The 13,150-nt window shown below is 34.3% G+C and overlaps 1 protein-coding gene across 4 annotated transcripts in view; it reads right to left on the bottom strand.

The window, feature by feature from the left end:
* The window catches only part of LOC150100597 (solute carrier family 41 member 1-like), a 235,405-nt gene that overhangs the window by 165,455 nt on the left and 56,800 nt on the right, over positions 1 to 13,150 (bottom strand). For all 4 annotated transcript variants that reach the window (XR_016549114.1, XM_090401067.1, XM_090401066.1 and 1 more), the window contains exons 3-4: positions 12,000 to 12,107; positions 2,545 to 2,616 (exon numbers count right to left, since the gene is read on the bottom strand). Coding sequence is in view for 3 of the 4 variants with exons in the window: in XM_090401067.1 (XP_090257193.1) it covers positions 2,545 to 2,616; positions 12,000 to 12,107 (180 nt within the window). In the remaining variant the exon portion in view is untranslated. The remainder of the gene's footprint in view (positions 1 to 2,544; positions 2,617 to 11,999; positions 12,108 to 13,150) is intronic.

Genomic DNA, 13,150 nt, shown 5'->3' with positions numbered 1-13,150 from the left:
TTCCCTCCCTCAGATATCGCTTCCGCATGACGCACAATATATTCCGGCAGAGTTCTCAGCATTTAGATCACTAGATGGCGCTCCACAACACCTTAAATAGGGATAGTTTAATTTTGATCACTCTGTATATACACATATGTACGAGGGTGGTCCGAAAAGTTCTCGGCCTCAACCATAGATGGCAACACTAATAGCAAGAGTTTTTTTTCCTAAGTTGGTACATCTGTCATAAGCATCCATGTGAAATTGCAACTCATTCTATCAAATGGTTTGTTTTATACAACTGTCTGAAGCAAAATTGTTGTCTGTATTCCTTGAAATGGATAAAACTGAATATCGTGAGGTTATAAAATTCTTTGAAGAAGGTTTTTAACGCTAAAAGAAATTCATTCGAAGTTCATAAAAGTTATGGGCAGCACTCTTCTCCTTCGTTTTCGATAATTAAGAAATAGGCTGCTGAGTTTAAACGTGGTCGTACCAGCCTTGAAGATGATCCACATGAAGGACGTCCAAAAAGTGTAACAACACCAGAAATCATTGATCAAGTGCACGATATCGTATTCGATGACTGGCGAGCCAAAATGCATGAAACTATAGGCATTTCAAATTACTGAGGCTATAGGCATTTCAAGAGAATGTGTAGAATATATTTTGCATGAAGAATTGCATATGAAAAAGCTTTGCGCAAGATGGGTGCTGCGCTTGCTCACAGCTGATCAAAAACGCACTCGCGTGAAAATCTCTCAGGAGCGTTTTAACAAGAATAAAACTCATTTTGTGCGTCGATTTATTAGTACACACCAGAATCCAAACAGCAGTGAAAACAGAAGCTGGTTGTTGAGTGCCAAAGACAAAGTCGGTTCCATCAGCAGGAAAGGGGTCATGGCATCGATGTTTTGGGATGCTGAATGGGAGCAATTATCTTGAAAAGAGTAAAACAATAACCGCAAAATATCATTCCGATCTTTTAACCAGACTAGACGAAAAAAATTCGTGAGCAAAGATGCGGTTTGCAGAAGAAAAAAATCATCTTTATTGGCAAACTCAGGTGTTTTTCGCAATGGGAAAATTAAGGGATCTGTACTATGATTTGTTGGAACATCCACCCTATTCCAGATTTGGCTCCCTCTGACTTCTATCTCTTCCCAAAACTAAAACTCTTCCTAGCTGGTCAGCGTAGAGGATTGCAGCTGTAGAGGGGGGGTATTTTGCAGATCTTACTGAGAACCACTACAGGGACTGGATAATGGCGCTGGAGCATCGCTGGAATAAATGTATTAGTCTTAAGAGAGATTATGTTGAAAAATACAAATAATTTTGAAATTATAAATTCGTTTTTTCATTGTTAGGCCGAGAACTTTTGAGACCATCCTCGTATTGATCTATTTTTTAATTTTATGTATTATTTATCTAGTAAATAAATATCTATTTTCAATGAAGTAAGCTAGATTTTTAATTTGGCTTAGATCTTTCATCATAGTTAGATTAATTAAGTACAATATCTAATCATATACAGATTAACAACTATTAAAATGGCAATATTACAGAGAGAGAGAGAGAGAGAGAGCAGCAACAACAACAATAAAAAAAACTCGTATTAATATAGCACCACTCTCACCAACTCGCCAGAAAAACGACAGAATTAAATTATACAGGATCCTTACGCAAAACAGAATATTTTGTTGACTTTTTATTTATTTATTTATTTATTGTTAGTAGTTGACTTCCGAACATCTAAATAATTGTAAATATCTGAATTTATGGTTATCTTACTTACTTGACGAAGAAATTTGGTTCTAAAAGGTGAGTTAGCCGATCTTATACGGAGGTTGCAGGGTTTTTTTCTCCCGAAAACTCGGGTTTTTCATCCCGCATACAGACAAATCGGCCCTTCAGAACACACGCAATTTACAGACATAGAATACTAGTTGTGGTAGTGGTGGAGGTGGGCGGTAGATGGCGTTGATGGAGATGATTCGTAGTAGAGGTTCGGTGTAGTGGTTGAGACAATTGTAGGTGTCCTCCCGCGATGAGTCTTCGGACTCCTTGAAGGTGTCACGAATAATAATAATAATAATAATAATAATAATAATAATAATAATAATAATAATAATAATAATAATAATAAATAATTAAAAATGCCGAAAGCAGTTAAACGATCACGGTTATGAAATATAAATACATATTTATTTTAAATGTACAGAAGATACTTAGTATTATTACAATTAGTAATAGAAATAGCAATACTGATTGGGTGGTGGAGTTAGTGTTTTTATTTTGAATCAACATCAAAATAAGTTTCGGGAAATTTCTGCATTATTATCGTTATTTCTTTTCGATATGCTTCATGTCTGAGAGAACCAACATGATTTTCTATAATTTATAATAATGGTATTACTTTCAGAAGATGTACTGTATATTGATATGTGGTATTCCAATAAAGAAAACATACCGTAGTTTCTGGTTAGTCTATCGTAATTTTCAGTATTATAAAACAACAGTATTTACAGTGTTGCTAAAAAGATTTTGGAAGTTTCTCCATACCTGAATTAGTGCCATATTGCCCCACGTCACTCTCCTCAGATCTTGAAAGGTATTAAGAAGTCCCATATTAGCCTATAAGTAAAAATATTTGAAATGATTCTTTTTATATCAAAAACACAATTTTAAAAATAATGAAAAATATACTTTCTTTTTTTTTTTCCACTTAGAGTAGTTACTTATAATGGGATCATATTCTGTCCATTGGGCTAAATGATTAGTTCAGAATTCTTTGGGGCATCATGTTTTTGCTGATTGTTTTATAGCTAAACGATCAGGAGAACAGCCCTCAGTGCCACTGCCCTGGACAATATGTTCAAGGCAGTAATGTCCTTTTCCGTACAGGAACCATATTCAAAGTTAAATCTGATTCGTAGGCAGCATTGAGTGATTCAAGAAAAAACAGCGTGTTACATTTTCCATAATTCTTGTTACATGTAAAAGGAAATTTCTCTTTTCATTTTTATTACTGTTTATTTTCAGGCTATATATAAAAATGCAAATTCCCAACACTTTTATGTACAACAAATCCATGTCAGTAATTTATTTTTGGATTTCATTAAAATTATAAAAATGACTTACTTTTTTTAAAAAAACACTTATATTTTAAAAATACTTATATCATTTTAAAAGTTTATAATATTAAAAGAATGATCATCTTTTAATATTAAGGTGAATAAATAAATATCATACATCTAAAATATAAAATATTGGAAAATTTTATGAAGTACAACACACAATACCATTTGCTGACCAAAACTGGATATTTAATGAGATGACAGGGCTGGATATTTTTAGATAATTGTGCAAAGTTTGTGGCAACACTTCTCAAAACAGATTGAAGATGCTCATTTGTTATTCTGGTTCTTTAAAAATATCTATTTCATTTAATGTGTGAAAAATTTGCTCGCAAATATAGAAGCTTGTTGATCAGAATAAAAATCAACATTTTCGTGGCATTTTCTTTTATTACAAAGTCTTCAGATGGGAGAGCCTTGTACAATTCAAGGAGTGTATTTACGCTGTCCATACACTTATTTTTGAACCATGTTTGGATCAATAATTTCAGGTTCCTAGCTGGGACCGTAGTGTTCAGCTATAGACGTAAATGGACTTTCAAATAAGCTTTAGTGTTTTTCATGGGATCTTACATCAATCAGCAAATCGACTTTCAAACTCGTCAAAAAAGTAACGCGAAGTAAAGACTCTTTGGGAATATCTGTTTCTCTTTTAGCTTGGTACAACATTCAGAATAAAGTAGATTGTGTTGCTCAATTTGGGATTTAAATAATAATAACAGCTTATTCTGAAATGATTTGACATCGTTATACAAATCAGAGACTAATTTTCGTTTCCTTTGTTGTTTCAAATAAAGAGCATTTAAATGATTAGAAATAATCTATAAGAATTTCAAGATCAAACAGTCACTCCATATTCGATAGTTGTTTTATTGGTTTCCATTTTGCAATATGCGGTGATCTTATAAAAATTACAGTTGAAATAACTGCATTAACGTTTTGGCGATCAAATACTTTCCCAAAGAGAGTTTCTTGATGCAAAATGCAGCGAATTCCAATTGTAGATTCAATGTAAAAATCCAATATTTTTACCAATCAGATTTTCTGCAATATCAGTGGTAACTCCTACCATGTTTTTGCTATTTAACCCTAATTTTCAACTGATTGGAAAAAGTTTTCAAAAAGATATTCATTCATTTAATTGTTTCGCGTAGACCCAGTAGTTCAGGTAAATCTTCGACTGGTACAAAATTATCGATCATTCTACTTATAAAGATAATAACTTGGGATGTGTCATTTACATAAATACTGTCATACAGTGCCAAACTAAAATATTTCGTTTGTTTTACGTTTGAATATTTGAAGTTGTTCGAAAGTGCGAACAACTTCAGCAGATAAATTTCTTGAACTGATACGTTTTTAGTGTGTTTTGTTGTTTTCTTATTGGCTTCGTAATTTTTGAACACTTTTCTTGTCTGGACACTCCTTTAAATTAATCATACGATTCCAACCATAATCACATGATTATGGTGTGAATTACAGTGCCGTTTTCGATTATATTCTTTAAAATTGACCCAGTCTCCTTACAAACCAAACATCCTCTTTTTCCGTCATTCTCAATGAAGAAATAGTTTTCAGTCCATCTTTGATTGGATTAAAAACACGACACTCCAAATCGACTTTCCTCTTTGGGGAATATTTTTAAGGATGATTTTTTTTTAATTCAATACAGCGAACTATTAAAATAGTAGACTTTCACAATATGAAAATAGTGATACATAATAAATGTATTTAGCGTACCTGTGACTGCACTAAACTTATACACGTTTGACAGTCGAGGTGACCTGCACATGCAGCCACGTGACATAGACAAACGAGAGAAAAAGAAATAGAATTCACGACACCAATAAGTGGCTTACTAACTTCAACATTCTCACATATTCGCTGCATTGAGGATTACAACCTTTTGAATTCGTTTATTTCCACTTATTTTAACGCCGAATGTACACGGTCCTTGAAATAATTAACAAAATTTAAAATGCTGTGTTTGTCCACTGTCTGTACGGGCCGTATAAAATTTATTATAGCCGGCCGTAGGTTGGTCACCACGATATGTATGCTACAAAGTATCTATCCACTGTGGCTGATCACGCACATCCCTTCATAGCCATTGTCTTCTCACTGGAAATCGATGTCTCAGAACAGGACACCGATTTCCAGATATTCCCATTGCCGCCAAATTCGAATCCTATAGAAATTTTTTGAAATTTCCGGCATTTCAATCTTTAAGAGTTATGGACCCCAAACACATGTAAATCTAAAAGAAGCGTACTGGCGATATAATGTTCACAGATCTTGCAAAAGTTACGACTAAAAAAGGTCTGACTACTATATTTGGGAATAAAAGGAGTTAGATTATTTATTTTATTTTGTTTTGTTTTATTAAATGGCAGTGTCTTCGTAGCAGTTACTTTTTTTTTTTCAGAAATGTTGGCTTTCAGAAAAAATGTGTTTCAGAAAAACATTTACAAGACGCTAAGTTTTTCTGAAAATATGACGACTGTCATAACGTTCTTACAATCTTCAAATAAGACTCACAGCTGTACTGATTACTTGTCTGCAATTACAGGATTCCTGTCTTCACATCCTCATTCATAGTTAATTCTACAGCATTACGGCAAAGCTAGTTTTTGAAAACAAAAGGACACGAGCGACTGTTTCAAAATACTATCTCTTCTTTTACTAACGAAATGTACGCACCATTATTAGTGAAAAATAATTCTGTGATATTTCACTTCAGTGAACAAGCAACTCTTCTATAGGTTTCATCAGAATGAATAACTCCCACAAAAGAATGTTATCAATTCTTGTCATATGAATTACTTAGAGAGGAAGTGGAAATTTTTTCAAGAGATATTTCTTCTTGGCAAACAGCCAGTGAGATAAGGGATGATGAAAAAGGAAGAGGAAGAATTAATTCTTTTGCAATCAACGTAATTTTGTCGTATCACCAAGCGGAAATATGCCTTAAATGGTAAAAGAAAAACACCCACGTAGAAAAAGAATATAAGCCTAAATTAAAAAAAAATATATTTATATTTCATTAATATCCTAAGTCCACTATTCTTAAAAAATCTTCTATCTTTATGAGGAAACAAACAGTCTTGTTAAAATCATGAAGAAAGGGAAAGAAATGACATGAAAAAAAATCCCGTTTATTTATATACAACCATATAACAGACTATTCTATATGAATAAACTAATAATATCTTGCAAGTACATCCTCTCATGCATTTTACTCCAGTTAAAAGTTTATCCGGTGCGAAGAACATGATTGACGAGATGTTATCATGTATGATAGGCAAAATTAAATTTTAAAATATCGTCAAAGGAGCTGTAAATGAACCACTTTATCTCCAATTTTGGACACGTCACATGCTTTTCATTAAAGTAAAGATAATGTGTAAGTACTTGTTATGTGCATTTATAAAACGAAAAAAGTCCCCACTCACCACTTCGTAAGCAATGAAAAGCGATCCTCTGTAAAATACGTAATGAATCGGTGTACTTATACTCTGCCATATCAATGCTTGAGGAAGGGATGCTCAGACAGAGAAGTATACATTTTTTACAGCGATTACACCCTCATCAGAAGGTTGGTGAGAAGGTTGAATTTTGTATGATTGAGTAGAGCTCTCGTAGTACCTAATCTGTAAATGGGAAATATTACTGAATGTGACAAATACAGATGAATTTCCCTAATGTGTTGCAAATAAAATTTTTGTATGCTATCTTTGTCATTTTGCGATCCTTTTTTTTATAAAAGTGGCATTAAATTTAATATTGGAGACATTCAAGCTCTCAGCAGTTTACTTTATGCAGATGATGTCATACGCCTAAAAAATCCAGTATAAGTCTGAAATTCTTTAAACTCAGTTCAATAACAGCGGTAACAAATCTCACATCAAAATCAGCAATAAAAGACCAAAAATTGGGAAATTACGCTGGAACATGAAAATTTTTACTTGTTTTATATAAAAACTACAGAACAAGCAAAATATTTCGGCTGATTATGCACTATTTTTAGTGAAGATGGTAAGTTAAATATGGACATAAACAATAAAATAAAAAGAGCTTTGTATGGCAAGAACAAGTTGAATAAATTTCTAAAGAATAAGAGAGAGAGTAGCAAAAACATTAAAACTGTGTAGAAGACAGTGTTTAAACTAATTTTAACTTATGGATCTGAAAGTTGGGTTAGAAATAAAGCACTCGATTAAAGAGTAAAGACCATAGATATGAGAGGTCTGAGAAAAATTAGAGAAATGAACAAATGACATCAATGGCAGAACCATATTAAAAATGAAGATATTAGGAAGGAACTTGACATTGTTAATATTTGAGAATGTAAGAAAAGAGCTACCTTATTATTAAACAAAAGGGAAGAGGGTGAATTACAAAAGGGATGATTGATGCCAAGCAAACAGGAAAACGACCCAGAGAAAGACTAAGATCTAGGTGAATCGATGCATTAGAAGTGACGAATTATCAGTTCCAGCAATACTGCAGTTCAGACAAGTAATAGAATAATCTGGAAGAAGTTGGTAATAACGGAAACTTATTCGTGTAGTATCCTGTATAGTTCCATCAAAATAGTGATATGTATACTTGAAAGTGTATATCAGGAATTTGATTATCATAATGTTTGACTCTATGACCAGTCGGGTCCTGGTATACCCGCAAGACATAAATTTGCATAAGTGCATTTTTGTGAAGGAAATAGGAAGAATATCTAAATTTTAAGATTTTGGATATTCTTCATTATTTTAAGGCCGCCGTAGCGCAATTGGAAGAATGACGGTACGTTGCGCCCTTCGAATGGAAAAGGCCTGAGTTCGATTCTTGTCGTGACGAGAGGAATCTTTATATGGGCTTTTTTCAATTCAAAGTGAGTTAGCCGATCTCATACGGAGGTAGCAGGATTTTTTCTCTCTCGGAAACTCAGGTTTTTCATCCCGCATACAGACAAATTGGCCTTCAGGACACACGCAATTTACAGACAAAAAATACTAGTGGTGGTGGGCAGTAGATGGCGGTGGTTCTTAAGCTGTGGGACGCGATCCCAAATGGAGTCGCGTAACAAATGTGGGGGTTACGAAAAAAATGGCAACAGTAAAAGGTTTCTGAACGCGCAACGACCAAAAATTAATTCAAAATCAAACGCGTAATGAATCCGAGGTGTTTTCTGGCAGTGCTCGCCTGTGTTGCTTCACTGCAGCCTTGGTTCTGAACACACAGCATGCGCACTTTGCACTGCGCATGCTGTCACGCCATGCAACGCCAACGATCGCTGCCAGAAATACCTCGGCTCAGATTTGAGAATATTGTATTGCCATTCTTTATGTAAATGGTAAAATTATATGTATACCAAAGAATTGTTTTAAAATAAATTTCTTTATGATTTATTATCACTAAATGTTTGATTTGTATACCTATTTTTATACCTATATATCCCGGGTCGTGTAAAAATTTTTTCGGAAGCAAAGGGGTCGCGAGTGAAAAAAGTTTAAGATCTGGTGTAGATGATGGTGACGGATGGAAGTAGTGGAGACGAAGTGCTGTAGAGTAAGTGCTCTCCCTCGATGAGTCTTTGGACTCCTTGGAGATGTCACCAAATAATAGAAATAATAATCAGGCATCAACAAATACGCTCACCCATTCTCAGCAGCGAGTAGATTTTGCTAGCTGGTGAGCAGATAACACACGACAAAATATTTTATTTATTTAATGAAAAAAATAAGTTTATAAACAAAATCTTTTTAATTTTAGGAAAACACAGATATAGCACCAAGTGTCTCGGGGAATTAAATTCTTTTTTACGTGGCGAGTAGGTTTTGCATAATTTGTCGAGCCCTGAACTATAATTCATTTTAGATCCAATTATGAATCACTGTCTCAAAATGTTTGATCTCATTCAACAGTAATATTTGTTTATTTTATTTTTTAAAATTTTAAGATATTTCAATTTACATACATATATCATGACAATACTGGCATATTGAACAGTATCAAACTGTATTTTATTTTCAATATTGCTTTCTTTTACAATGTTGATTAGTAGGAATCAAAGATATTTTAGCCACTATGCTGCCGAAGCAAATATATATATATATATATACACACGCGCGAGCGTGTGTGTGTGTGTGTGTGTGTGTGTGTGTGTGTGTGTGTGTGTGTGTGTGTGTGTGTGTGTGTGTGTGTGTGTGTGTGTGTGTGTGTGATGAGCATTTTCATCGTCTGTTTCCTCATAAGGGCTGGAGATGGCATCGCTTTCCTTTATCCAGGAAAAGGTAGCATGTTGTCGTTTCCTGATTAATGATACGGTACTCTTTAAAAAAAAAAAGCTTGGAACAGCTGGTTTGATAATGCGGTAAAACAAATGCATAGATTTCTTCATTGATCAATATGGAAAAGTGAGGTATGCAAGTGTTGAATTTGTAGTTCAAGTCAGTATGGACGACGTATTCTGGTTGAAAAGATTCGTGTTCCAACCTCGTCTAGAATGCGAGGAACCTGTATACTGATGTTTGCATCTGCAGAAGCCTCATATTGAAATGGCAACATGTCCACGCAGAAACTCGTTTTTTTTTTCTTTCATTTTGCAAAGGCAAACCTGCTAGAAAACATACGCAAAAGTTTATAGAAATAATACATTGGCCTTATAGTCTTAGTTACTGCGGTCGTAATTTAAAACAACAACCACAATCAAAGTCGACTTATTTGTTGTATGCATTATCTAAAAAGAAAATTGTTCCCATGTTTTGGATATTCTAAAACATGGAAAGAACTTTTTTTTTCCCTTCGAGATATTATTCCAGACGATAAACATACTTTTTTTTTATCACGACTTATATACTATATAAGACAAACAAATATATGCATATAATATCAGCGACACGTGGAAAATTTACAGATTGAAAAATCGGTGTCCTATTATGTTTCTGGACATTGGTTAAAAATTGCATCATCCAATATGAACTAACCAGCCGATGAAAATGAAGTGTGCCACATTAGTCACGAAACATAGAGGAAACTTTTGAGTTTCTCTGCACAACATGCATTCTATCTTAATTCTGGAGGAGTGTGGATACTTGAGTGTTATCGTTTCCTCGACAGGATGCTCTTCTTTCTCATCCATTCTCTAGGATCTTTTCACTTTTTTATTCTCTTCAAAAAGTTCACTTAAACCTCAACAATGACAGCTCAATTTCCTTCTTCCTAAGACTCTACCAGAGGTGAGTCCTGCGTAAAGTCTCTCTCTCTCTCTCTCTCTCTCTCATATATATATATATATATATATATATATATATATATATATATATATATATATATATATATATATAAACTCAAGACGCGAATCAATGCCTCTGCCGACTTGAGCTCGTACAAAATCGGGGAAGTGATAACAAGAACTACACAGCCGGCAATCATCATAGTATAGAAACTTTGGTTCTTATGTTGCGCAACTGCTGTCATGCACCTGGAATATGTGTCAGATGGTATAAGCAATAGTGAGAATAGGTTAAACACAAAGGCTGAATAACGGATTTTCCATAACAGACTAAACAAAGAAAGTGCGACAACAAGACACAAGAAAATACTTCCTAGCATGACTTCAACATATGTAAAAATGGTATTTAATGATGTTCGTATGACAAAGCACTTTTTTTTTAATGTTTTAATATGAAATCAACCCAAGAAATGTTTTTAACGAATGTTAGTACGTTCGTATTTGTATCGTGGGTGAACTAACGGTTAGATAGTCTGGAAACTCTACTCTAGAAATAAACGTGCAGCTTTTCAAGTGTCTTCAAACCATCAATAAGTATAGTGATGGTGATCACATCTTAAGCGATAAAATTCATCTACCACCTCAAGAGTTCACAAAGCACCAATGCCCACAGTGGATTCGAATTGACAACTTGTTGGTTGGAGAGCAGGTACTTGAAGCATTCGGTAAACCATCCCGGAATTAGCATTCGTATAAAATTTTAGAATCTATTTTCTATCCTTAATTAATATGAACTCGTTTACGTCACAAAATGACGTCAAGGATATTTTCGTCATATACTTATTACAATACAAAATAGAAAAGTGCCCACGGACCGAAACAAGAGGAAGTATTCAATTCATATTTTGGAATATGGGCAATTGTTTTCGTTTCATGCATAACGACTGAACATTTTTTGTTGTAGCATTTAGGACATCACGCAAAACTCGGCTCCACACCACCTATTAAATATGATTTCCTGGTTAACGATGTGTATTCTCAAACTACTTTGCTTGCTCTACGGGGAGGTAAGAAAACGCCCAAGGAAATATCCAGAGGAAACACTCCTCTATGACACAGATTAACTCATCTGTATCTTATGATGCATTTTGTTAACTTGAACTCAATGATTAAATCAAAAAGCTGATTCGTGTATTAGGTTTTATGCAGTTCCACTTCTCAACTGAGGAATATATTATGCGTGCTTCATCGAGTCTTATTTATATATGTTGGTGATGCGTATTTCGGGAGTATGAGAGCAAACATTGCAATTATTAGTCATTCTGATCTCTGAACTCGCCATGAAACAGAAGCATACGCAAAAAGCCCTTACTGCAGTAGTTAAAAGAATAAATGCTCACTAGCCATCTTGAACTCCCAACTTTTTTTTTTTATATGAACGAAAGTGTTCATTTTTAATACCCTAATAAATATTCAAGAAGCGTCAACGTCGAACGGATGAAGTGCTTGCAACATGGCGGCATCCTGTCATGGTAGTCAAAGAATCCGCCAGTGATTGCACCAATTCTTTCTTGGCGTAGCTGTGCTATCAAAATTAAATGAATAATAATAATTAAATATTTATTAGATACACATATTCTGGTACTTACTCTTGTGGATAGCCTCGATGCTAAAGTCATCTCCAAGTTACCCTTTAATCCAAGAAGAGTTGGAACCAAAATGAACAGTTCAGGAACATTTCTGAACACATGCCAGTCCTGAAAGAAAATTATTTGGAATACGTTGCAAAAGCATAAAAACACGACATTCACATTGAAAATATAACATATACTCAAAACTGCATTGATGTACATTTGCATTTATGTGCAAATTACGTTATTCTGAAGATATTTGCCACAACAGGTGTACGCAACCAATATCGATGATCATTACTACTTGTAGAGTACAAACGTCAAAGAATCTGTATGACAATTTGGCCAAAGAAAAATCCTTTGTAGCTAGGATTATCTCTGAAGAGATCGATGATGTTCTAAACATCTGTATGGACGATGGCTTATGAAGAAGCTAAAACTTCTTTTTAAGATGTGAACTGATGTGTTCAGCTTAACATATCACAACTGAAACAGACCTAACTCACATTTAAGTGAAGTTATCTAACTACTTGTTTGTCTTTAGCTTTGAACATTTCGAAAAGGATTTTTATCAAATAGCCAATAGTTAATAGTGTCAGCAAAAACAGTCCTACAATAAGAACTTGTAAAGACGGTGATAAAAGAGAATTAACATGCCAAGCACAACAATGTTTCACTATAAAAGTTGATCTTGAGATAAAGCTATGAAAAGAAAGAGAGATAAAATTTCTGGTGTGTCTTACTTCTAGATAAGAGTATAAGTTCAAATAGGGTGCCACGTAAACACCATTCAGTCTGTTGTATCATATTATACGTAATGTGTGTGTGTGTGTGTGTGTGTGTGTGTGTGTGTGTGTGTGTGTGTGTGTGTGTGTGCGTGCGTGTGTGTGTGTGTGTGTGTGTGTGTGTGTGTGTGTGTGTGTGTGTGTGTGTGTGTGTGTGTGTGTGTGTGTGTGTGTGTGTGTGTGTGTGTGTGCGTGCGTGTGTGTGTGTGTGTGTGTGGGAGAGGTTGAAGGAGATATTCTGTATATTCGCTAGGTTATTATTCTTACCAGATAAGATTTATTTCTGTCTAAAAAATTATGCATAAAGATGAAAGCTTTCAAGGCTCATTCTGCAATACATTGAACAAGCAGATGTTTATCATTTTTTTCGTTGACAGCGGGTTC

Source organism: Typopeltis vanoorti, chromosome 12, assembly GCF_054136105.1.
Source record: "Typopeltis vanoorti isolate ZY-2024b chromosome 12, IOZ_Tvanoo_1.0, whole genome shotgun sequence".
NCBI classification, from domain to species: Eukaryota; Metazoa; Arthropoda; class Arachnida; order Uropygi; family Thelyphonidae; genus Typopeltis; species Typopeltis vanoorti.
The sequence above is the reverse complement of the archived record's forward strand: the minus strand, read 5'-3'. Positions and strand labels throughout refer to the sequence as shown.